Below are 27190 nucleotides of genomic sequence, written 5' to 3'. Positions count from 1 at the left end.
TCGGGAACAAGCCTTAGGAGCAGCGGGAGGGTGCTGCCAAGGCCGTGGCGTGTCCGAGGCCCGCTGTGCCCCGAGACGCCGCGACTCACCTTGATGTGCTCGTGCAGCTGGGCCTCGTGCTGCCGCGAGAGCTGCTCGTGCTGCCGCTGGAACTCGGCGATGAGGAGCTGCCGCTGGATCTGCTGCTTCTGCTTGAGCGCCAGGAGCTCCTGCTGCAGCTGCTGCTCCCGCAGGGCGGGCTCCGCCACGGGCAGTGAGAACGGGTGGTCCAGGCGGAGGTCCATGGGCACTGCCGCGGGGGCCACTTGCAGGGGCAGCGCCGCAGCCACATCCACTGCAGGGAGAGCAAGCACAGGAGAGCCGGTCACTGCCGCCCGCACAGACCCGCGAGCCCGTGGGCTGGGGACGTTTGACGTCTGGACAGTTCCCCCTCCTCACCCAACAGGCTCAGAACTCAAGACGCAGAGGCTTCGGAGGCCTCCATTCCTTAAGCGGGAAAATCACAGAAACCAGCGGAAGGTCAGACCGGGACACACTCCACAAACCCTCTTCCCTCCTGCCCGCCCTCTCCAAGGACCTGCGACAGGCCCAAAGGCCTTCTGACGTCATTACTAAGTGTCAATAAAGGGAAAAACAGAGAAAAAGGCTCTAGCTTGCCAAGGAAAAGCGCTAAGCGCCGTCTTTGATGGGCCGGCCGGCCCGCTCTGCTCCCCTTTCTCCCTGCGCCGAAGCCTCTGTAGAGCTGTGTGTGTGAACCACAAGAACAGTGTGTGCCCCAGAAGTGGCCCCGACAGAGGCTGGGACCGGGAGCCAGTTTCCATGGCGAAGAGAGTGCCCCCTGGCAAATGTGTTTACCCGGCCACAGCCAATGAGACGTTTCTGCTTCAGCACAAGTGCGTGCGTCGGGGCGTGTGTCTGCACTTCACACAGAAATGGATTTTCTACAGTGGACTCACGTACCACCGAAAACATTTCACAAGTGACTTTGATCAGAAACAGAGCTAAATCAATCTTAATCCCTACAAATCAATACCAAATTAAAGTGAGAAAAGTAATGCAGAAAGAAAGGTAAGCTTTAGATTACAAATATCACAAATAATCTGATGTGTGCACTCTTTTTACGACAGGTTTATGTTGTGAAGAGCACATGTGTGCGCAGGACTCACTCTGAGCCACAGTCACTCCGAGCACCACCCAGTGACACTCGTCAAACAGGTGGCTCTGCTGACACCATCACTAGGTGTCCAGGTGAGAGCCCAGCCAGCCTGCTGGCCTCCCACACGCTCCTTATGGGAGGTCCCCCTGGCAGGCTCCCCCGAAAGCTCTGCACGCCCGCCCCGTTTCATGTCTTCACCACCTGTCATGCATGGGCGGGGCCTGGGGAGGGGGCGGGGCCCCAGGAAGGGGATGGGGCCTGGGGAGGGGTGGGGCCCTGGAAGGGGTAGGGCCCCAGGAAAGGGGGTGGGGCCTGGGGAGGAGGCAGGCTTCCCCTCCAGATGGGGGGACTCAGGCTCAGAGGGGAGCCTGGACCAACAAATGAGGGCCACTGAGAAGCCCAGCTCCTCACTCCTAGGCAGAGCACTGTATGTGCTTGACTTTGTCCTGGTGCCTCCCTGACCTACCTGAGTACCCCAAGATGTGACCCCTCCCAGGGACCTTTCCCTCCCAGAAGATGGATGGACTAAGACTGGGTCCCAGCCATAGCCCAGGTCCTGGGAAAACTGCACCCCACAGTCTTGGAGCCCACCAATCCCAGCAGAACGACCCAGGGCCTGCAAGTGGCAACTGCCTTTCGGTACGAAGCATTCCCCACGGTGCTGGAGGCCCCGGTCCCAGGACTTGGCCTTCTTCCGACAAGGCAGGGGTGGGACATGCTGCCCGGAGGCCACACCGGCTCTGGCAGGAGCTCTGGGTTCTAATCCCCGGGCTGCTGCTCAGCCGCTGGGAGCTGGGGACAGTAACTTTCTGAGCCTTGGTGTCCTTGACTTAAAGGTGGTCACCCTGCCTGCAGGGCACGGCACAGTACAGACGGTGTCCAGGACGGAGGGTTCTCTCGGATTCCGCTGGCGAAATGAACGTCTTTCCCACCATCAGGTGCCACAGCCACCCCTCGTCCCACCGGTCACCCTCTCCTGCTGGGCGGACGGAGGCCACGGAGCCTGGAGTGGCTGAACTGAGCCCTGCCTGGGCCTGGGCCACAGCGAGCGCTCAGGACACTTTCCTAGACTGTGAAACCACCTGTGACAGGATTGGGAAATGCCCAAGTAGATCACATCCTCCAGCCGTCACCGCTGCCCTTTTCCTGCTCTCACGGCAGATCCTCTCTCGCCCGGCGAGCACTGGACAGACCCCAGCAGACTCCTCTCCTGCCTCCCCCCCAGGTCGGAGGAGCACCACCCCAGCTTTCTAAATGACGCTGTTTTCACTGGGTGCTGGGCCTGACACACCAAAGCTTTTTATTTGGTATCATGTGAGAAGACTCTACAGACACAAACCGCGGGGTCAGCGAGCAGGACGGGGCAATGGCCCACCCCACCCCACAGAGGGGGACGCTGGGTCGTGCCCATTTCCTCTTTCCTTTTTGATTATTTCTATGGTAAAACATAGCAAAACGGGAAAACTGTGTAGGCAAACATGGGTTTTGTAACACACTGCTGTTTGCCCACCTTGCCCCGACTGCTGAATCACACGCACGGGCGGGGAGGGGGCTGCCCCGGCCAACTCAGACGGGGCAGGAGCCACAGCCCCCTGCTGCCTTCTCACGCCTGTGGGGTCCCATCCCGCCTTGGCGAGTGTGACCGTCTGAGACACTGTCTTAGAGAGAAACGGCACCGTGCGTGCCCGCCAGGTTTGGCCACTCCTGCTTCCGCAGCCATCGGCGGATGGAAAGTTATTCTCCCTTAACCCGCCGGCGCGCCTAGTCACTCACCAGACACCGCGCTGAGCCTGCCTTTTGCTTTCTAGGCATAAACCTCACTTTGTCTTTCTCAGTTATCACACACGTACACTCACCGGTGGACAGGCTGTGCCCATTTTGCGCAGTGCTGGTGTCCGCGTTCACGGGAAGGCTGGCCTGTGACGTCTGCCTCAGGCTCTCGTCTGGCGGAGCCACCGAATTTCCCACGGACCAGCTCACCTGGCCTCAAGGGGTCAGGCGTGACCCCTGCTGGTAGGATGTGCCAGGTGACCCGAGCGCAGACCTGGGCCCATCGCCTCCCGTCCCCAATTCTTCACAGAGGGGCAGGGGCCCCGTCAGAAACGTCCAGGAGTTACTCTCTTTAAACAATGAACAAAACGCAACTCCTAAGGTGTCCTTTCTGAACACTTCCGAACTGTGACGGGCCACACCTTTCTACCGCTGCGCCCATTTACCGAGGCAGCAGGCCTGGCCGGCGGGGCTGTGGGGCTGAGGAAGGCAGGCCCTGGGGGAGGGTCCACAGGGACTGCGTCCCACTGAGACGGAAGGGGCCACCTGAGCACCCGGAAGGTCGTGGGGACAGGGGCTGAGGGGCACTCGGAGGCCAGCTCGATGGCAGCAGCCCTGCAGACCTGGGGGAGGGGTGGCAGTGGGAGGAGGACGGGGCAGCCACACAGAGGGCAGCACGGGGCGCGAGGGAGGCAGTGGTGGCTGCTGGTGGCCACCGGGACTGGGCTGCTGGGACAGCACCGCCGTGGGGACAGGGCGGGAGGTGGGCAGGCTCTGCGCGTCACCACAGCCAGCCGAGGGTGATATTCTTTATTTAAACTTCCCTCGGATTCTTCTGAATCGGAGTCACAGGGCACCTTCCAAGGAACACAAACTGACGTTTGGTCCGAAGCATCCACAGAAACGGCGCCAACGTGACCCTGAGGCAAGCGCCACCGAACCTGCGTCTTCAGAGGCAGAGACTCGGGCGAACGTGCCGAGACTCCCACCACAGTGCCGGCACCTGGCAGACCCCCGCCCAGGGCTCAGTGCTGACCCGGCGCTCCGCCACCCGGGGTTTTCACGAAAATTAAACGACCAGAAGGTTCTTCGCCCCGGCACTTGCAGCAGGGCATGGTGGGGGACGGCCTCCCGGGAGAGAACGGGAGAGAGCGGCGCTCGAGGTCGGGGTCTCTCACTGGGTGTAGCCTCATCCGGAGAGGAAGAGGATTTTAGTGTTTTTTGAAAATATTTTACAATTCACTTTTTCATCCAATCTAGTCAAGCTACTAATGCTGTCATTCAGAAGCCATTAAATTTTTAAGCTGTTCTATTGGAGATGTGTATGGGTCCCCAAATCAATGCAAATGTCATCTTAAAAGGAATTTGTAAACTGCACCAAAACGCAAACAGCGTGGTTGCAAGTGACAGAGTCCACACGGGACGTGAGCGTCACACCGCTGCGGGCTCAGCTTCTGCCCTCACAGGCGCGTCTCAGCCTCCCTCGCGGCCATCGGCTCTAAGGCCACAGCTTTCTCCCAACCCCCCCACACCTGACACCGCATGGCGGCCAGCCGGGCCCGCACCCCCACCCAGAGCGCCCCGGCCCGCTCAGGAGGGCGGGTCTCCTCGGTTCACACAGGCCGAGCCCGTCAGAGATGAGAATGGCTCCTGGCAGCTCCCGTCCCTCCTTCCATGTGGACACCACAGCGGGGGTCCGGCTGAAGAGCCCGCTGAGCCCAGAGGAGGCCTGCACAGGAGCCTCCGCCCGGGTGAACCTGGACTAGCTGTGGGGCTGGGGCTGGGGGCACATGCCTGTCCCGGGGGCACACGCCTGCCCCGGGGGCACACGCCTGTCCCGGGGACACACGCCTGCCCCGGAGGCACACGCCTGTCCCGGGGGCACACGCCTGTCCCGGGGGCACACGCCTGTCCTGGAGGCACACGCCTGTCCCGGGGACACAGGCCTCTCCCGGGGGCACACGCCTGTCCCGGGGGCACACGCCTGTCCCGGGGACACAGGCCTCTCCCGGGGGCACACGCCTGTCCCGGGGGCACACGCCTGTCCCGGGGACACAGGCCTCTCCCAGGGGCACACGCCTGTCCCGGGGGCACACGCCTGCCCCGGGGGCACACGCCTGTCCTGGAGGCACACGCCTCTCCTGGGAGTACACGCCTCTCCCGGGGACACACGCCTCTCCCGGGGACACACGCCTGTCCCGGGGGCACACGCCTGTCCTGGAGGCACACGCCTCTCCTGGGAGTACACGCCTCTCCCGGGGACACACGCCTCTCCCGGGGACACACGCCTGTCCCGGGGGCACACGCCTGCCCCGGGGGCACACGCCTGTCCTGGAGGCACACGCCTCTCCTGGGAGTACACGCCTCTCCCGGGGACACACGCCTCTCCCGGGGACACACGCCTGCCCCGGGGGCACACGCCTGTCCCGGGGGCACACGCCTGTCCCGGGGACACAGGCCTCTCCCGGGGGCACACGCCTGTCCCGGGGGCACACGCCTGCCCCGGGGGCACACGCCTGTCCCGGGGACACAGGCCTCTCCCAGGGGCACACGCCTGTCCCGGGGGCACACGCCTGCCCCGGGGGCACACGCCTGTCCTGGAGGCACACGCCTCTCCTGGGAGTACACGCCTCTCCCGGGGACACACGCCTCTCCCGGGGACACACGCCTGTCCCGGGGGCACACGCCTGCCCCGGGGGCACACGCCTGTCCTGGAGGCACACGCCTGTCCTGGAGGCACACGCCTGTCCTGGAGGCACACGCCGCCACTGTGTCCCGGAAGCACGTCCTCCAGCTCCCTCAGGGTTAGAAAGGGAGGCGAGAGCGGCCTGGACTCACCACCTGAGGCACCACATGAAACCCCACTCTTGGCCAAAGAAAGCCAAAAGCAGGGCGGAGACCCCCTACAAGCAACACGTCACCTGCATCCCACACGCCGCGGCCTGCCACTGCCCTCGCTGGCCTCGGAATTCAGCGCTGGCACCAACGTTTAGGCACAAAAACGCGAATCCGAGCTTCCACAGGGCAAGGAGCCCCCCGCGCGGCTCCTGAGAAACTCGGCCCGCTCGCTCCCAGGGAGGACAGGACAGGGAGCCGGGCGGAGACAGCCCAGCCGCCCCCGGCCCGCACAGGCCACTGCAGAGCGGAGCCACCTCCCGTTCATTCAGCATCGGGCGCTGGCGGCTGCGTCACAAGTGACTTGTACTATTTCTGTATCAAAAACCCTTCGAAATGCCATGAGTTTCCAACAGAAGTTGCTAGTGCTTTTGACCCAAAGCACCCTGAAGAAAACAATAAAATCTTCTCTACTGAAAGAATGCAGCATCAAAACAAAAAAGCCTGTATTCTCATGAATATTCTACGGTGGTGCAGAAAATTGCTTTTATACGTTGTGCCCTGAGAAACATACTAACACAATCAGGCTCATGACGTCAGTCGGGGCACAAAGACCACATTCAGGGCCACAGTGAGAATGGCTGGTCTGTGGGTGAGCAAGTGCTCAATCCAGAGAGAAAAATCTCTCTCCAAATACGTGGCCGTAAAGGACACTGACTCTGCAGGACATGAATCAGGTCCTCTTTCCATGACACCACTCCACGCCATCACAGAGGCCTGGGACAGAAAGGAGACTGTTCTTTAGAAAACACGGCCAAAGTTTAGGGCCTCTCCAAGAATGGCTCATTCACACAGAGGGAAAAGTAACAGCTATTCCAGCTACGTAACCATGACTTCCGCTTGCAGGGACATTCCGCTGGTGTGTGGGGGGCAGGAGGGAGAAAGCACGTGTGGGACGCGCAACTTCCTGAACCGTGTTCCCCCTTTGACGGTGAAGCGTGTCATCCACACTGAAGAACACGCATGAAGTCAAAGGACGGCGATGAAACAAACACCGCAACGCCACTCCCCGTGCCCGTGCCTCCCACCGCTGGCCAGCGACACTCTGACTTTGCTAAGCCGCCTCCTGCTTTTCCTTGTGGCTATAACATCTGGAACACACAGCCCTGAGAAGCAATTCTGCAGTTTTCTAGGACCGACGGCGTTGGCACCAGTGCACTGCAACGAGGGGTGACAGATGTTTTGGACAGGACAGTCTCAAGTCCAAGGCTGCTTTCAGCTTCTCGGGCAACTGATAGGTCCTTCTGGGGCACGGCCACGAGCAAGCCCCAGGACACCCAGGGCCGCCCCCTCCTCGGCCTGGGGTGGCCAGCCCTGCGGACTGGAGTCGGGTGCAAGCTCCTACTCCATGAGGGCCACCCCGGTGGACGGGGTGAGCAGTGCGGTAGATCCCTCTGGAGAAAGGAGTGTCCTCAGGTGATGGAGGCTGTAGGCAAGGAGGGGAGGGCAGGGCCACATGGTCACGACAGGTCGGTGCACGGCAGGGCCTGGGCCTGTGTCCTCAGGTCAGGACGGTGGCAGCAGGCAGTCTGGTGAGGCCAGCCCTGGACACACCTGCCCCCCCAAGCTGCATGGTGCGCTCTAGGTGGGTGGCCCGCCTGTCTCTGCACAGGGCATCCTTCAGAGCCTGCCTCGCCTCCAGGGCACTCCCTGCGTGTCCCTGCCCTACCTTAGCTCTCCCACTGCCTTTGTCCTGTCATCCCCTTTCCCAGTTTTGTTTGTTTGTTTTGTTTTGTTTTGTTTTTTGAGACAGGGTCTTGCTCTGCTGCCCAGCTAGAATGCCGTGGCCTCAGGATAGCTCACTGCAACCTCAAACTCCTGGACTCACGTGGTCTTCCTGCCTCAGCCTCCCGAGTAGCTGGGACTACAGATGTACACCACGACACCCTGCTAATTTTTTCTACTTTCAGTAGAGACGGGCTCTCACTCTTGTTCAGGCTGGTCTCGAACCCCTGCGCTCAAGCAACCCTCTGCCTCGGCCTAAATAAATTAACAATTCCACACAGTATTATCAAATAGCCAGAAAGTGCCCTCATATTTTAGATAGTCTCATAAATGTTTTTCACATTTTGTTCAAATCAAGATCCAGATAATGTCCACACATTGCAATTCGCTGATATGTCTCTCACAGTCTTTTTACTCTAAAGCTCCCACCCCACCCCCCACCCCCAATTTGTCAGCTGGAGACGCTGGGCTGTCTGTTCCGGGGAGCTCGCTGCAGTCTGTCCCCTGCTGACTGCACCTCGGGGCGCAGGTGACCGGGATCCCTGCCCCGTTTCTCTGCAAACTGGGCGTCTGGCCTGGAGGCTGGTCAGACTCCGCCTCGACTTCCCGGCAAGACCCCGTGAGCCCCTGCGTCTGGAGGGCCTGGAGGGCCTGTTTTGTCGCTAGCAGCCGACACTGATCGCGGCCCAGCTCCTTCCCAGCGGGTTATAAACAGAGCTCTCCCTGCTCTGCCCTCCCCTCTCCGTGTCAGCTGCACTATCTCTGGGACGAGAAAGGATCCCAAACCGACTATCTCGTTACCCTCGTGAACAGTTTTCATGAGCAAGCAGGGGAGATGCTTGATTCCCTTCGTTTGGCAGTTTTTCAGAATAATGAGCGGCTCCCCCAGCATCCACCAAACGTGGGCACGAGGAGGGTTCTGGTTCTCTCACTGTGCAACGCACAGAGCCCACAGCTGTCGCCGCTCCCACAAACGCTCAGCCGCGTCCTGGACCAGTGGGCGCCCTCCAGTCACCCCGAGTCCCTCTGGGACCTGCTCACGGTCTCTGAGAGCCGCCCTGTTCTGCTCTTTTTGTCAACACGTTGCGGGTTCTTCTTCCGCATTTCTTGCCCCCCGTGTGGGTGCCTCTGGGGGGAAACGGTACGTAGAGACCAGAATCCGGGTGCTGGGTGAGCACAGTCCCTGGGCAGGGACTGACGGCGCATCTGTCCTCACTGGAGTTGTGTGAACTTCCGGAGAGAGTGAAATCACATGCGTGTGCTCAATCTGCAATCGCTCCCGGGAACTTGGGAGGGCAGGACTTATTAAAGCTATCGCTCAAAAGGACTGAGCAGTAACAGTCAGGTTCCATCCAAAATAGTGATTTATATGCAATAGCATCTTCCCCTAAGGTGCTCTTAACCGAACTGCAATTATTCCATTTAACTTCGTGTGTGCGTGTGCGTGTGCGTGTGCGTGTGCGTGTGTGTGTGTGGAGATGTGAGGTGCAGAAGACAGAGAACTTGTTAATTTAAAGATCTAAAAAGTTCCGTAGGGCACGTATATAACACAAGTGCCCACCTTGGCTTCACACGCAGATGAGTATTTATACGCCCTTCCTCTTTGCCTCATTTAGATGCAACGCCAAAGAAACAAGCTTATGTTAATTCATTATAATTTAAATTATGCTTGAAAAATAAAAATTAAAAGAAATATCACGGTGCAGTAAGAGGCTGTATTGTTTCATTTTCAACTGAAATAAAGGTGTAAAGAAATAAATACACATGTAACATACAGTGATAGTTATAGACGTACATGTATGTGAAGGTTTTAAACCTGGCGCTGGGCAGGGAGGTTGGTCATGCGCAGACTGTGCTAATGTGACCCTCCGAGCTGTCTTTTCCGTGCGATTCTAGACGTCCACACGGCGCGGCACACTGCGGGTCCTGGGTTCCCCCGTGTGTCTGCTTTCCAGAACCCCCGAGAAGGACACAGAGGAGAGCGTGTGTCCCCGGCTGGAGGACACCCCAGCCTCCTCTTCCCCACGGCACCAGCAGGCCTGGGGCTGACCCGGCCTACGCCCTGCGTGGTCTGCACTAACCCATTCAACGTGCTCACAACTCCACAGGGTGTGGACAGGTGCCAACTTTACCCCCGTGGACAACGGAGGAAGCTGAGTGCGTACAGTTTAAACAACCCATCCAGGGCCACACGGCCAGTGACCCAGACCCAGAGCCTGGGCGTCCCACCCACAGTGGGCAGTGGGAGGAGGCTGGTCTTGCAGGAAATCCTGGGGCAGGAGCGGGTGGCGATCGCAGGTCACCCTGGGCAGTGGTTCTCAGACTGGGTGCTGTCGGCAACACCAGGGACCCAGGAACACTGCAGGGGCCCAGGCCCTGCCCTGCCGAGCTGCACCTCTGTGGGCCCAGCCGTGCTGCAGAGGTCCGGGCTCCCCTCTAGCTGGAGAACCCCGCTCTGGAGTTGATGTTCTTCCAAACCACGACATTCTCATTCTCAGGGCAAACGCTCAGGGCTGCTCTGGGCAAGTGCCAGCGAGCGCGTCCCAGCGTCCCAGCGTCCCAGCGTCCCAGCGCCAGTGGACCTGCCCGACCCCTGCGGCTCAGGCTCTGGTTTCCCTCATGACCAAGGCCAGGCCTCCCCTGTAATTACTGCTCGCTGCAGAGCCCTGCAGGCCAAGGTGCTCCATGAATGAACTTTCTTTTTCCTGAAAAGCTCCCGGGGGCCAGCGTAGCACCCTAGGATCTGCCTGTTTGCTGGCGGCTGAGACGCCATCCCCAGAGCCACGGCCAAGGCCCGGTGTCCCCACCCCTGCAGCACCAGAACACAGGTGACAACAGGAAAAGTGCTGCCAAGCCCAGCCTGCGGAGCCGAGGAGGAAACGCAAAACCCCTGAAACATTATTTCGCTGCTAAAAATAGGGAGCCATCGACACAGGTGCGTGGTTTACGCCCCTCTTTCTACCCACGTGGGTTCTCACCTCCAGCCAACTTGAACCTTCCCAAACATTTCCAAAATGTTTTCTTCCTGGCAGAAAAAGTCTGAGTAGACCAGGTGCATAATGGGGCATGAACTCCTAGCATGCAGCCAAAGCACCTGCCGCTGAGCAGGGTGACCTCTGAAGGGGGTCAGCATCTCCCCTGGGCTGCTCCGCGTCACCTGCTGGGGCAGGGAACACCGACAGGAAGCCCTGGCCATTCACACACCCGCCCCAGCTCCAGCCCTGCAAACCCACCAGGGGGACACTGGCTTGGGATGACGTTTCCAAGGAAAGCCTGACGAGAGTCACCTACATCCACAGGCGCTGTGTCCTGTCACAGCACGTGCAGGCAGGGGGACCTGGTCTCTCCACATATCCACAGTGTGGAACGAAGACATGAGGAGAAGACAGGTGACACGCAGACATGGCAGAGGGGGGCAGTGGTCACAGCATGGACTCTGGGGCTGGGTGTGAGTTCGTTCAAATCTACCTGGGGGACCCTGGGTACGGCACCGGCCTGTGCCGATCGCGGTGACGGCAGGATGTCTACTAGTTGCAGGCACCAGGAGCTCACGTGAGAAGTGCTGCCACGGGGCTGGCGTGGGTGGACGCACCCCGAACCCTGCAGTCACTGTCACAGGGCTGTGCACCAAGGGGAACCAGCGTCCCGGACAGGCGGGAGCACGGTCGCCCAGCAGAGCTGTACCCCTCTGGCCTGGTGCATTCCTGACACTTCTGGGTTTTCAGCACCCAGGGTGATTAACACAGCAAGATGGCAAGATAAGAGCTGGTGGCAGGGTGCCCAGGAGTGAGTGTGTCCAGGAAGGACACAGGTTTCACGTTTGCCATTTCCACTTGGCTGAGCACACGGGAGACAAAGAGCATTGACAGGAGCAAGGAGGGGCCGGCCCTGCCCCCTGGAGCGCAGATCAGCCGCCACACCCAGCCCCAGGCGGGCCCAGCATAGTCCAGACAGCGAGCCCGTCCCCCTCCTCCACCCGCAGCGGAGCTGAGCTGGGGCAGCGGCCTTCACGCACACAGCTCTCGGGGCTCCCACGTCACAGGGCAGAGGCAGCGGCTACCCGGAGAGAAGGCAGGACCAGGGGTCCCAGGCCTACGATGAAGGAGCCTGTGGCTTCTCCTCTTTCAGACACCACGAACTGGGAACTGTTTAGCTTTCAACTCTGCATTCAACCCTCCTGGACGGGCTGCACCTCGAGTCTGTCTTTGCAACCCGCATGTGGGCAGGTGCTGAGCCCTCACCTCCGACACCCCCTCCTCCACTCCCGGGGGCCCAAAGCCTCCTGGGGTCCCCACATCCCCCAATGCAGCCAACCCTCCACTGCCTGGGCCATACAACTAACTTGGTGCCTGGTGAGAGGCAGGTGTCTCCGCTCCTGTCCTCCCCTCCCGCCTGCACCCACCTCTGAGTCCCCCCAGCTGACAGCTGGAGACCCCCCTCCCCCCGCCTTCCTGCCCTTCAGCTCTGCCCCACTGCAGTAAGCGCCCTTCCTGCTCCCCCCACCCCAGGGCAGAGCCCGTGTTCCAGTCCAGGGCGTCGGGTTCCAGGGTTTGTCCTCCGACCTGCGAACCTCTAACTGCCAGAACTCTGGAGAGGCAATATTTGAAGATAGATGATTGAGAATTTTCCGTAACTGGTAGAAGGCAAACACAGGAGGCACAACCAAGCATGAAAAAACAAAATCAAGACAACTTCAAAGTGAAGTTGGAGATCGCCAAGGGCAGAGTTCAGAGGACCCTGAGATACAAGCAAGGCCACCTAACGACGGAAATGCTGTCCCAGAAGCCAGAAACCACTGGAGCATCTCTGCACACCCAGGGAAGACAGCTGTCGACCTAGAATCACACACCCAGGGAAACCGTCTTTTGAGAACAAGTGCGGAATACATACGGGGACATCTATACACAGACGAAAAACTCAGAAAGTTTAAAGTGGCATCAAGAAGCCGTAGTGGAAGAGCAAGACGAGGTCGGCCGTGAGCCAGTGAACACCGAGAGAAGCCTAAGCGAGGATCGCCCGCGGGGGACAGGAGGCGCAACGCTACCGTCACCCACCCAGCGGAGCCAAACCAGAGAACACTTAAATCCTGGACAATGCCGAGAGGCAATGGGGCAGGTGTGAGCGTGTGAAAGCGTCCCTAACACACGCGGTTGGGGAGGTCGGGGCATAAACAGGGACTTGAGACCTTTGAAGTCCATACAGTGACGTGTCACAGCCACCTGCCGGAAACAGCGCACGTGATTTCCAAGTCAGAGCCATGGTGGCAGCAGGACCAATGGAAAGGAATCTTGAGGAGAAGAAAACACGTGTGTCAACAACACACACGTGCACAGACACACAGAGGTACTGGTGGTCGCCTCCCCACCCGAGTGCACAACCACACCTGTAAAGTCCTGCCAAAAATAATCAAGCTGCAATCTGATCAAACCTCTGGATCCAGCTACCAATTTGCAGGAAACACAGGCAACAAATGAACATCTCAAATGACACGAAAAGGATGAAATCAAGCAAAATTTAGAACATAGGAAAGAAAACCGTGTAGGTCAAACAATTGGTATCTTTGATAGATAAATTGCAATGGCTGAAAAATCAGTAGGGCAGAGACACCAATGGACGGACTGTGGACTGTGTGATGGGTACCAGTCACCACGTACCAGTCGGTACCAGTCACCACGTCTGAACGCTGCTTGGACCCCGCGTCAAACTACAAACTAAAAAAATTTTATTTTAAACACCATCGGGGACATATAGACATTGGGTGAAGATCTGACAGTGTTAAAGATAGTTAATCCCGTCTAAATACAAAAATGGTATTGTACTTATGTCTCTATCTTTTAAAGGGACAGGCACCGGAATAGTTAGCGGTGAAATGATAAAATGACTGACTTGAAAAGGCTGAGGGCGCGGGGTCTCAGGGAGGGATGACCTTGCTGGGGCTGCCGGCCCGGGCACGAGGGCTCCCTCCACCGCTCAGTGTGCCCCAGATTTCCTATGACACAAAGTTCAGTTTTTTAAAAAATTACATTTCTAAATATCTATGGGCCAAAGAAGAAATCATAGCAACCACTTAAGAATAAGAATGGAAAAATAATAAAAAGATTACATATAAAAACTTGCAAGATTCTGCTTAGTATACTTGGAAGAAAACTGATAGCCTTAAATGCTTATATTTGAAAATAATAAGCATATGAATTAATACAGTAAATATATTAAGAAATTAGAAAAATACTATAACAAATCCAAAGAAAACAGACGAAAGGAGCTTAGATGAATGAAATAAAAAATAATCATTACATATACATACCAACATGACAAAAAAATTGGTTCTTTGCAAAGGCCAATGAAAGACAAACAACTGATAAGGGTGTTAGAAAAATGAGGGAAAAGGCACAAATTAAAAACACCAGGAGTTAAAAAGGTCATGTAACTTCAGCTATGGCAGAGATATAAAAAATTTTTAAAAAATACAATGAACAGCTTTAGGCCAATAAGTTTTAAAACCTACATAAGATAGATACATTTCTAGAAAAATATAACTTTCCAAGTTGACAACAGAAAACAGAATAACCCTATAATCATAAAGTACACTGAATCGATACTTTAAAATCTTTCCACAAAGATTATTTCAAAAACAGTGAGAGCAAACTTTCAACTGATCATTCAGTTCAAAACAAAACTCTTCAAGACAACACAAAAAGCAGCAGCAACTCTGAGCTCATGCCCTGAGGAGAGTATAAAAAAACTTGTTAAGAAAACTAGACAAAGACTATAGAAAAGATAGAAAAAGTAGTCTCAATCATGAATACAGTCATCAAAATCCCAAATAAATTATTAGCAAGCTTAATCTAGCAATCTATACAAAAGATAACAGACCAAAACAAGTGGTGTTTCAAAATAAGAAATGCAACATCTGTAGAGAACACCTATACACGTAATTCACATTAATTATGATCATCTTCATAATGAAAGTAAGCATACGATAAAATTCAACATCTATTCATTATAAAAGCTCCTAGCAAACTAGGAACAGGAGAGAATTTCTTTAACCTGAAAAAGACCATAAAAAAGCCACCGTGAATACTTGTCGTTGATGGTGAACCTTGAACGAGATGAGCTTCCAGCCCACGCTGCCCAGGGGAAGGAGCTGACGAAGTGCTGCTGCCGCTGGAAGGGGAAGAACCAAGCCTGGACCCACCACTGCCACACGGGACTCCTCCCTCAGGTAAGAAGAGGTTCAGGAGTTAATAGAACCAGTGAGGAAATTAGCAAGGTGCTAGATAAGATCAAAATAAAAACCCAATCCCATTTCAATATATTGCAACAAGTAGAAAACCTAATATTTAAAAAAAAAAAAAAAAAATACAAGGTACCTAGAATTAAATCGAACAAAACCTGGGAGATACCTTTATGGATAAAAATTATAAAATATTATTGAAAGACATTTTTAAATTACCTTCATCAAAGAAGAGAGAGCTCATATTCAAGGGCAAAATATCACTGGAACAGAAAAACTCAAGATGCATAAAGTGCTTCTTACCACAAAAGGCAAAGCCGATACATCTGACTACATTTAAATGAAGCATTTCTGCTCATTCTACTGCTTAGCAAGGGAAAGGCTGAGTCCTGGGAGAGGATCCTTTAACACACAGACACAGGACCTGTGTCTGTAACATACAAGTAACTCCAACAAATCAGGAAGAAGATGGCAGTTCAAAAGAAAACAGCAAAACTTCATGGCTTGTCACAGAAGGACTCTCACGGCAGGCGGGAAAGTGAGGGCCGGAATGAGCGAGCACGTTAGCCATCAGGGAAGGCGCCTCAGACGCCCCGGTCTCCCGAGCCTCACCCGGGTCCGACGTCACTAAGCCCCGGGGAGACCAGGCGGCTGGGAGTGGGTGTGGCAGCACTTAACCGAGAGGGAGCCTTCTAGAAGACGGGCATTCTTCCTTCCTGTATGAGCTGAATCTTGAGTCTGTGAGGTGCAGCCACACCTGGAAACTTCCTGCACATCTACACAGGAGAACGGTGCAAGAGTAATCATCACAGCAACACTAACTAGAAACACGTCAAACAACATCCACAGAGCACCAGGTGAACTGCGTAGCAATGAGAGGGTGGGAGTGTGACTAGCAGGGAAGATGCAGGAATTACAGCCACACGGAACGGCATGAATGAATCTTAGAAAACAACGTTAAGTTAAAAAAAAAGGAGGCTGCAGGAAACCCTGTCGGTATGATTTCAATTTTAAAAAGCTCAGAAAAGTGAGCACAAACAGTATGCTGACGGGGGAGCACGCATACATGGCAAGGCCAGTTTTTAAAAGAAACCGAGGCAATGGTGACCGCGATTCCCAATGCTGTGTGTATCTCAGTGTGGCTCCACCGCCCGTTCTGCAAGGGACTCTCCGGACAGCAGCCCTGCTGAAATCGCACGGGGGGATGTCTCCCTCTACTTCCCCCAAATGCCACCCCTTTGGGGCACAGGGTCCTGTCATGATGAGGGACAGCAAGGCGCTTCAGGGGACAGACTGACCGTTCAGAAGTCTGCAGGCCTAACTCCCCAGTGACAGCACGTTCAGCAGCTACAGTAAGACCATTTACACCATTACAACCGGTCACAGAACCTTTAAAACACGCTCCACAAACACCGAGGGTCTTCATGTATGTCACCAGCAAAAGGGGCAGACGCTGGCTTGCTCTGACCCAGCGTGCGCTCCGAGAGGCCGGCGGCAGCGGCACCAAATGCCGCGGTGACTGCGGGTCAGGAGCATGCAGGCACGACACAGTCACCCAGCCGCAGGCATCTAGAATCACCTTCTCGCCAAAAATTCACTGAAATTCTAATTTAAATGGACCTATTCAAAATTAATTTAAATAAAAAATTCTGGCAGAAGGAAATACATACACTGTTTATTCCATCCCTTTTAAAAAAAATGTTATGGACACAGAAGTGTTACCCTCAGAGCATTAATGCGAAATCACGCAGCAGGATAAAACCGAGCTTCCGGAAAGCTGGACAACAGGGAGCGCTGCCCTTCCCGAGGGCGCGGCCCCACGCGTGCCCTGGGCGGTGACGGTGCCAAGACAGGGCAGCCCCAGGGTCCTCTTGACGGGGTGCAGTTACATGAGGATGAAGCAATCAACAGCACTGAGCTTCACCTTGAAATAAGAGGGACGTCACCGACACCTGCGTTGGCAACGCCGTTCCTTCCCACCTCACCTGGCCTCACCTGAGTGACGTGCTCACCAGCCAGCTCGAGACCCCCGCTCTTGGGGCTTTGTCTGGAGCGAGGGCTGCAGTTTCTAACCCCAGTTACCCACCAGCTGAAGCTGCAGAAACAGCTTCCGCCCCAGACAATGCTGCTCCCACGTTGCCTCTGTCGTGATGTCAGACGTCTTCAGCGACGGGACAGGGTCCCCAGAATTCAGCTTTGTAAAGTGTCCTGAAGGACCTGCATAGCTGCTCACGCCTTTTCTTTAAAAGACAAGTGACCGAAAAAGCCAGAAACAAACAAGGTGGCAGCAATATTCATCACTGAGAGGCCTGGGTGATAGTGGTGACATATTCCGCGGGCGCAGAGCACAGACGTCGGTTTGAAGATAAAAAGCCTGTTCTCCTCAGCCTGTTTCACAAAAATCATTGCACTGAGCATAGGGTCATTTTTTTAAAGTAAAATATCCATTAAATATGAGAAATGCTCTTAAAAACTTCTAAAAGTTCCTGAAAGTGACCGGAATCTAGGAAAGACAGCTTTCCTTTGTCTCACGAAGATTCGAATTCTGAAGCCCAGTGACAAGTGTTTTTACAAACAAACAGATAAAAGTTATTGTACACTGAGATGCTTTAAATTTCTGGACTATCATTAGGAGTACAAAATAATCTAACTTAAATTGTGAAATTAAGTTTAAAAAGTCTTAACACACAGTAGTCTCCTGGCAGAGCTTGGGGGAGGTTTCATTTCATTCTTGAGATTTAATGAATTGCTCCCTGTGAAAAACGCAGGCTGAGGGCACTGAGCCTACTCCCTCCTAACACCCCCATCAGTGAAGACAAAACGAACAAACAAACAATAACAAAACAACCCCACAAATCTCTCCAAAAACACAGGTGACACAAGGAGACAGTGGCCCCAGAATTCCAGAAGCTGGGGAGGGGCTGGCGGACCGGAGAGCTGAGGCCACGCTGGTCTGGAAGCCGGGACAGCCCAGGGGCCCCAGAGGCTGGGGAAGGTTGAGCTACAGCTAGCATGTGACTCTCACGTCCCTCCCGCACCCCCGTGCAGAGACGACCCCTTACCATCCCCCCAGGCTTGGTGACAGTGGGCTGAGGGCAGGAGCACCAGCTCCGGCGCTGGGCTAAAGCGGGCAGGGAAAGCTGACACCCCAAGGGTAGGACTGTGGAGCTGGGCCTGCACCCCTAGGAAGGAGCTGAGAGGCTCCTCTCTGGGCAAAGAGATCAGGCCAAGAGAACAGGACAACAGACAATAGCATCTGGGACCCCCAGCAAGTGACTAGGTCCCTGCCATCACTTGGCCAGGCCAGATGACTGATGTGCTTGCTGGACTCTCTCTTAGATACCGCCCACCCGGGATCACCAAGCAGTCAGGAAAGACTCTGGAAAAACAGAGAAGCAAATCAAAACAAGGCTCCCCCCGCCTTCATCGCCACCTGGCTCCAGCCTGCTGCTGGCTCACTGGCTGCCGCCGTGGGCCCCTGCTGCCCCTTCCCCCCAGGGTGCGAGGGTGGGGAGGGGTGGTGTCCCTGTGGCTCTCCATGGTCTCCGCAACCCTCACCAGTCCCAGGAATGGGAGGTGGACAAAGAGCTGGAGGAGAGAGGACAAGAGCGGGGGCGGAGTGGTGAGGACAGTAGTGTCCCTTGGCAGAGGCAGGGTCCGCGCATCCTCGGTGGGGGCTGAAAAGAACACACGCTACAGAACACTGCAGGTAGACGGCAATGGCCAGGTGCGAACCCAGTGCACAGCTCAGTGAGTGGCCCTGGGGCCCCGTTCCCTGCCATCTGAATTCAGCCATGCGCTGCAGCACTGGGCTCTGCAGGAGAAAGTTCTGGGCCCTGCAAGTTCACCCCAAACAAGCTGCTTCTCTTGGACCTGGAGACTCAGCTATTTTCTATTCCAAAAAGCCGTTGTCCACACACTCACCGCAGGCTTGTGCCTCCTCGGCTCGACGGTGGCCTGAGCCGTTATCCCAGCTCCAGCGGCCACACTGACGTGCCTGTGCCAGGAACCCCAGGTGGGGGCTCCAGGAGAAAACCAGGGGCAGCCGTGGGCGGTCCCCGGCCTGCACACTGAAACGGACACCGGGAGCGCGTCCTCCTGCCCTGAGGGCCCCGTGGCAAAGGGGGTAATGGCAGAAACCAGGGCAAGTGCTGTGGGGACACCGGACGGGCAGAGGCCACCAGCCACCTGCGAGTCTCCACTTTGCAGATGTGGAGAACTGAGGCACAGAGAAGGAGGGAGATCGCCTGAGGTCACTCTGACAGGGAGTAAACAGCCGGATCTGGCCTAAGACAGTACACCCTGTCTATCGGTTTCTGCAGCTGACGTACGAAACAGATTCTTGCAGACTTAGCGGCCTGAAACAACACATGGTCATTATCTCACAGCGCTGCCGGCCAGAGGTCTGCAGTGGGTCCCCGGAGCTGACACCAGCGTCAGAGGGCTGTGCTTGAGGGAGCCGGGAGACTGTCCCGGGCCCCTTCTGGCTTCCGGAGGCCGCCATGTTTCTCTCCTGTCCCTGCCGCCTTCAAAGCCAGCCACAGAGTACTCTGCCCTCTGCTCTGCTGACACCCGCCTCCTCTGCCGCTGCCCCTGTGGAGGTCCTCTGAGAAGGACCCTTGCGGGGACACCGGGCCCACCCAGATGACCTGGGATGGTCTCCCCATCTCAAGACTCCCAACTTAATCCCACCTGCGAAGTCCCTTTGCCACGCAGGGCCATGCAGGCACACGTTCTGAGGATTAGGGGGTGGGTGTTTTGGGGGTCCGTCATCCTGCCAACCCCACCCTGGCCCCTAGGTGGACGGTGGACCGGAGAGGCCAGGCCAGGTCGGGCCCGGTGAGGACGCCGCGGCAGCGAGGGGTGGGGGAGTGGGCTGGTGAGGACGCCGCGGCAGCGGGGGGTGGGGGAGTGGGCTGGTGAGGACGCCGCGGCAGCGGGGGGTAGGGGAGTGGGCTGGTGAGGACGCCGCGGCAGCGGGGGGTGGGGGAGTGGGCTGGTGAGGACGCCACGGCAGCGGGGGGTGGGGGAGTGGGCTGGTGAGGACGCCGCGGCAGCGGGGGGTAGGGGAGTGGGCTGGTGAGGACGCCGCGGCAGCGGGGGGTGGGGGAGTGGGCTGGTGAGGACGCCACGGCAGCGGGGGGTGGGGGAGTGGGCTGGTGAGGACGCCGCGGCAGCGGGGGGTAGGGGAGTGGGCTGGTGAGGACGCCGCGGCAGCGGGGGGTGGGGGAGTGGGCTGGTGAGGACGCCGCGGCAGCGGGGGGTAGGGGAGTGGGCTGGTGAGTGGTGGCCAGGCTCTGGCGTGTTCTGACAGCTTTATTGAAGCGTATTTTACGTTTCACCCTTTTGAAATGTACAATTCAACAGTTTTTTAGCAAATTTAGCAAGTTGTGCAACCATCACCATGAATCAGTTTTAGAGCATTTCCGGCCTTGGACGGCCCCTCTTTCCACACACGCCCTGGAGGGCGGCTGCCTGCGCCGGCTGCGGCCACGCGTGGGACGGAGGGAAACGGGGTTGAGGTGACTGTCGGGCCCTGAGTACGGAGATGCCACTGAGTTGGGGAGGCTGCGGGAAAAGCAAGGTCACGGGGCAGGATTGGGAGTCTGGTTTCAGACGCCAGAGTCTGAGACGCCCACTGACCCCCGGCTGGGGTCTGGAGCAAGCAGCTGGCTCCAGCACCTGGACTTCAGGTGAGAGCCAGGCCGGGGACATACATTTGAATGGCAGCATCTAGATGGCATTTTGAGCGATGGTTTGACGGTTTAAGACCAACGAAATCACCACAGAAGGATCTAGCAGAGGGAGAAGCGGGCGGGAGCCCGGCCCATGGCAATGGTCAGGCACCTGCCAAGGGGCCTGAGGACGTGGTGCTGGGAGAGCTGCTTCCGGAACAGGAGGACCCCGACTACGTGGACACTGGTGAGGCCGCGCAGGATGAGGGCCCCGACTGGCGTGGGACCCGGCACTCAGGAGCTACTGGTGAACCCAAAGCTAGGAACTCCTTGCCGGGAACCAGGAAGAGAAGGGCCCAGAACCTGGGCTGCCCACAGGCCAAGGTGCGCTGGCCACGCTCACCTGGGAATTGGTGGAGGACGTCAGCACAGTCCCGCGCCGAGCGCACGGGCTCTGGAGAGGGTGGGGCGCGGGGTGCAGAGAGGGGACGCGCTGCCCACCGGGGCTCTGTCTCTCTTCTCTGGGCCAACAGCACCGAAGGCAGCGACACCGGAGACACTCCCGCAGCACACGCCAGAAATGCGCTCCAGGTCTGCCCGGTTATAGCCACCCACCCCACCAACCAAAACAAAAACAGGAACCAAAAACCCCTGGCAGCAGCGGCAGCAAGAATGTGAGCCGGGCGGCCACCTGGCTCTCGGGGAGGCGGCTGACACCAGCTTTGCACAGGTGGCCGCGAGTGTCATCAGAAATCACCCTGAATAAACAAAGGGCCGGCACAGCCCCTCTGGAAGGCAATTTGGTGATGTGCATCGCAGCCCTAAACAAACATTTATACCTTTGACCCAACTCATAGACGTTACGGCAGATTCGTATCACATCCCCAAATTTATTTTAAAAATATATTTTTAACATTCAACCCTAATTTGTTTAAAAAGTCAAATATATAAGCTCTTAAATATATACATGTACATATGGTTCTATTTCATATAGTTTATACATTTTAATTTGGACTGTGCTATGCATAGCTCTCCCCTAGGAATCACTGTGAACATTTTCCACATCAATGAATATAAAAACGCACATGTTTATATGCACACACACACATATATCCACACATGCTCACATGTGTACATATGTATGCAGTATTCATGCAGAAAATTCCATTCAAGAACAAAATGAAATCTTCACACTCATCTCCCTAGAGAAATAATAAAAGGAAAAAGTCTCCAAAAAGCATAGGCTTTAAAAGACGATGTTTTAATCTCACTGCCCAGAAAGAGCACTGATGGTGACAAGGACGGCAGGTGGACGCCCCACGGGCACTAACAAAGGTCACCAGCTGTGAACATCTAGTGACTTAAATTTAAGAAATGCAGATTGAATATGTAAACTGTGGACTTGCCTGCTCTAAAAATAACTTTTTGAGAAGCCCGTAACAAAGACCTGCAAAATAGTACTGCCACAGGGAAAAAGTTATCTGAAAATAATGTTCACGACTGAAAAATAAAACCCTTTGAGAAGCAGTGGTGGGAATGCCGAGGGGCTGACTGTGCAAAGCAGGCGGGGCCGGAGGCACAGCCCGGTCGCCGGGAGCTGCCGCGGACCCCAGACACGGGCACCCGCATCGCCATGCTGCACGTCGCTACACGCAAAGCCTTCTGAGGAAGCGGAAGCTTCATTTAGTCTGGTTTTTAAAATTTATTTCATGCCTAACCTTTATGTTATGAACACTTGAGTGTTTTCTGTTTGAACCAAATGCCCTTTCGGGAACTCAGTCTCCGAGCATCTCCTTCCAAGGGGCTGGAGCTCTACCTACCGGATCCTCCTCCTTCCTGTGGGTGACTTGATCTCCCTGGGGACGAGGACTCAAAAGGGAGGGATGGGTCCTTCCCCTTGTCACTGTGGGCACTCAGGTAAGAAAGGGACACTCACTCGGCCTCACCTGCCTTACTCGGTCGTCTTTCTCAGCAAGCTCAGAACCTGCACGTGGAGGAGGGTCTCACTGGGTCACGTGAAATTATTCTCAACGATTTCTAAATGACACAAGCCCTGACTTGGCAGAAGAGAAGAGAGAAGCAAAAGATAGGTCATTCTACTTCATGACAGTTCCCTCCCCCAGGATATTCATATCGTCCCAGACCCAGAGCAGTTCATTTAAAGCTCTCTTTGTGCAAATGGAACTTCCTTGGCCACACCAAGGACTAGCAGCAACTGGCTGTGTCCTCAGTGTGGTCACTGGGCGGGCAGGGCTCCGCAGGGGCGCTGGCCACGGCTCCGCAGAGGGAAGGTCCCCAGGAGTCCCCAGCATGGCTCTCAAACGCTTCCGAAAAGCAAGGGGCCCTTCTGCTCCCCTGGGTGATGGACGATCAAAGTTACCAGATCTTCACCCAACTGTCCAAAACCTTGAGGTTAATTTAAAACTCCTTGCATTTAAAAAGGGCATGGTAATCAAACAAACCAAAATTGGGGGGAAGAAACGCAATGTATTCCTTTTCTCATCTTTCTCAGTGATTAATCAATAACCATTTAATGTTAGTCATTAAGTGGTAGTTTATCATTCATATGCTATAAAGAGAATATCCAGAACTAAAAATAACACTGGAACTACCAAAATCAGAGAGTGAAAGACAAAATAAGAGAAAGTATCGTGTGCTAATCATCTAATCCCTCTTAGGGGACAACAAATACCGTCTGAAGTTGCCAAAACAAAATATATAAACTCATAAATGTTCCCGTAACAAGATCTAAAAAGAGGACACAGCCTTCCAAACCAGCAGGAAGGCAAACTACACACACTAAAGCACGCACAGGCAGGAGAGCCCCTGTTCTATACGACATAAAAAAAAAAAAAAAAAAAAAAAAAAAAAACAGAAAACACAATATAAAATTGGATGAAAATCTTAGAAGCAAACATATCTGTTGTGTCACTAAATATAAATGGGATATATTCACACACAAATTATCAGATTGGGTAAGAAACAAAACTGAATGATATACTGTATTTTTTTAAAAGCATCCAGAATAAAAGACTCAGAGTGGATGGGAAAAACCCCAACAGGCAAACAGAAATGAACTGAAATGTGAGGTTACGATGTCACACCACAAGGATTTAATCCAGTACAAAATACTAAACAAGATATGGGCCCATTTCATAAGTCAAAAGTAGACAATTTATAAAAAAGGACATAATTGTCATAAGTTGTGTACCTTATAGTAAAAAAACAGAACACACAAAATGCAGAAAAATAAGACAGGAACAGAAACATATTATTAGCAGATCTGAACTTGCTTAAACTCATGGCAGAGCAGCTACATAAAAAGTAAGCACAGCGGATGGGAATAATGTGATTAATACTTCAGCTAACACATGTGCTTCCAACTCTGCGTCATGAAGTAATTCACGCCCTTTTTTCAAGCCTCCATGGAACATTTACAAAAATCAACGCCACATAAAGAACACAGAAAATTCCCAAATATACACACAAATACGCAGGGCACCCCTGAACACAGTGCAAGAGAACTAGAAACAAAACAAGCAGAAACAAAAATGTAACTATAAGGAAGTTGAATAGCTTTCTCTTAAATACTTCAAAATCTAAATCAAAGTGAAGAAAATCTATAAAATAATGAACATATCACATATCAAAAATTTTAGGAATTGCCTAAAGTTGAGCTCAGAGACCAATTCATAGTTTTATATACTTAAGTAATGAAAAAAGGAATCCAAACAAATAAATTAAGCATTAGACTCAAAAAGTTAGAAAAAGAACTAGAAAATTAAATCATATGTTGTGCCAGAAAAAAGAAGAATATGATAAAGATTAGAGAAATTAAAGAGATTACTGATTTAGGTAGAACCTGTCAAATCTCAGCATGGGCAAAGTTTATCTGTGCTTCTTAGGGGACGGAAGAAAACGGGGCAAAGATGACAGATGAAGGCTCTTGGGGACCAGTCTGTAGCCTTCAAACAGCATTTTAGTTTTAAGCTGGGCGTGGTGGCACCTGTAGTCCCAGCATCTAAGGAGGCTGAGGCAGGAGGATGGCTTGAGGCTGGGAGTTTGAGAATGGCCAGGCAACAGAGTGAGAACCTGTCTCTAAAAAAATGTAAAAATTCATTATGAAAACCTTCAATGACACACAAAACTAGAAAGAGGGATAGAATAAATGCATGGATCTGGGTCTAACAACTATCAACATTAGCAATTTCGTTTCATCTATCAATATCCATTTTTTTCTTTATTTCTAATTCCATAGAATGAAATATCTCAACTTTAAATTGATAAAAGATGAGAAATGAGTCATGTTTTTAAAAATAGTTTTTTACCACTAACATAAATTCACAGAAATAATTACAGATGCACAGGAAGTTGCAAAGACTGTCCTGAGGCCGGGCGAGGTGGTTCATGCCTGTTAACCCCAGCACTATGGGAGGCCAAGGCAGGAGGATCACTTGAGCTCAGGAGTTCAAGACCAGCCTGAGCAAGAGTGAGACCCCATCTCTGCTAAAAATAGGAAAATCAGCTGGGCATTGTGGTGCACGCCTGTAGTCCCAGCTCCTCGGGAGGCTGAGGCAGAAGGATTGCTTGAGCCCAAGAGTTTGAGGTTTCAGTGAGCTATGCTGATGCCATGGCACTGTAGCCCGGGCAACAGAGCGAGACCCTGTCTCTAAAAGGTTGTCCAGAGAGGGTCCGTGTACACTGCAACCGGGTTTCTCCCACGGGCTCCATCTTCTGTCACTAGAATACAATATAAAACCAGGGACTTGACCTGTATCACCACCGGCTGAGGTGGGGAGTATTCCCTTACCTCAGAGGTCTCCCCTGGGCAACCCTTTGGACCTAACTCATTCCATGGCAGGGACGTCGGCCAGCTGGAGCGAGGCCTGGGAACCTTGCCACCCTTTACATACCTGTTCTCACTGTAGCTGTAATCGTCTCAAACATGTCCTTACACGCCTTGAGAACTGCGCCAGACACTGCTGCAAGTCTGGATCCCACCACAGGACGTGACTTAGAAACACAAAGAGTAGAAGAGCGTGGGGGAACATGGACATCAGTTCTCTTCCGTGAAATGCCGAGGAAAGCAGGGACCGCGGGCAGGAGTCGCAGCCTCCCGCGGCCAGAGGAACCCCGAGGTGCCCGCTGGTGTCATGTCAGGAGAGCCCAATCACTTAGGAAACCCTCTGAAGACGATCACAGCTCCGAGCCATGATGCCGAAGGCGTGTTCAGTGGGGGTCCCCGAACGACAGAACCAGAAGGACAGGCAAGCCTGGGGGAGGGGCTTCTGCATCCCTGTCAGTCTCCCTCTGGGCTCATGTCCCCTCTGTGTCCCCAGCCCCAAGGCCAGGGTGCAGCCGAGGTTGGATGAGTCACCTCCAGTGCGACTCAAGGTGCGCTGTGAGTGGGACACGTGGAAACCTCAAACTGAGAATGACGATTTCCACATTTTCAACATTCTTAAGGATTCCTTGCAATGTATGATAAACTCAAAAATCTCGTTTTTCAGCCAAAGCTGTCCTTGATGGACAGCCATTTTTATAATGTACACTCAGCTTGATTTGATTCTCTTTTGGTGCATATTTTTTCTAAAAGTCCTGATAAATGACAAGCTGAAGCTACTGAAGCTATTACATAAACTTCGAAGAGATAAAACTTTTCTTAATGGATGACTTAAATGGTTTTTTCCTTCTATGTAATAAGCCGTATCAATATCACAGAAAGCTTTACTCTAAAACGTATCCCAGATTTGATTCTAACAGCAAGTAAAGTTCTTCCCTGCCTGCAGCAAATACAAATGTGGCTCCAACTTGCGGCCCTCGGGGGCTCCAACCGTCGTCCCCCACCCCCGGGTGACACCGCTGTTCCACAGTGAGGCCAGTTCAGAAACACGCCGGAAACAGCTCATGCAGCCCCCTGGCTTCCGTGGCAGCCCGTCATGTTACACTCACGGAATTTCGTGCGCACAAAGTCCGTGCACCGGCCGCACCGGCCAGGGCTCTGTCTGGGGGTAGCAAACCCAGCTGCAGTCCTCTGCTCCGTGATTTAACAAAAACGCAGTGTTAGATTTTCTCCTCTACTCCCTATTTCAGAACTATCCTTAAAGCACTTTAGAAAATCCTTTTAATGTTTCTAATTTGTTCTCTATTCCCCAAAAAGGAAAAAAAAAAAAAATCTTTTGGAAATATTTGCAAGCTCAAATTGAGCAAGAGCTGAAAATAAAAACCTGGCATGCAGTTGGTAACTTGGCTTTCAAGAAGTGCACAAATGTACTTCCTGGAAACTATAAATAGAACCAGGCCTTACCCCATACAAAAAATGGTGAAATGTGCTTTAAGTTCTCACATAAGTACAGCCACTAGAGACAAACGTGACCCCCAGAAATAACTGACAGAGAAAGAACAGTCCATCTGAGACGCTGCTACCGCAATTTTACAGACAAGGCGTTACTGGAAAAGAATTCTAAGACGATACAACTACAAGGCAAAGGCAATAAAATAAACTAATGTTTGTTACTCTGCACTTATTCAAAGGGTTTTTGCTTTATTAATAATCTCCCTTGGTCCTCACAACTCCATGACGCAAGTCCCAGCAGTGACCCAGGGTCAGGCTGGAGAGACCGTAGCAGCCTGCCAGGTCCCCAGGCAGGGAGTGCTGTCACCTGAATTCAAAGCCGGCCACACCTCCTGAACACCTCGGCCCTGAACCCTCTGCAGCCTGGCTCTCTAATCTGC

At 54.0% G+C, this 27190-nt stretch overlaps 1 protein-coding gene across 2 annotated transcripts in view; it reads right to left on the bottom strand.

Annotated features, from left to right (window-relative positions):
- HDAC4 (histone deacetylase 4) overlaps nucleotides 1-27190 on the bottom strand; it is a 256247-nt gene that overhangs the window by 100124 nt on the left and 128933 nt on the right. For both annotated transcript variants that reach the window (XM_069465509.1, XM_069465519.1), the window contains exon 4: nucleotides 90-334. In XM_069465509.1, coding sequence (XP_069321610.1) covers nucleotides 90-334 — 245 coding nt within the window. The remainder of the gene's footprint in view (nucleotides 1-89; nucleotides 335-27190) is intronic.

The sequence above is a fragment of the Eulemur rufifrons genome, chromosome 1, assembly GCF_041146395.1.
Source record: "Eulemur rufifrons isolate Redbay chromosome 1, OSU_ERuf_1, whole genome shotgun sequence".
NCBI classification, from domain to species: Eukaryota; Metazoa; Chordata; class Mammalia; order Primates; family Lemuridae; genus Eulemur; species Eulemur rufifrons.
The sequence above is the reverse complement of the archived record's forward strand: the minus strand, read 5'-3'. Positions and strand labels throughout refer to the sequence as shown.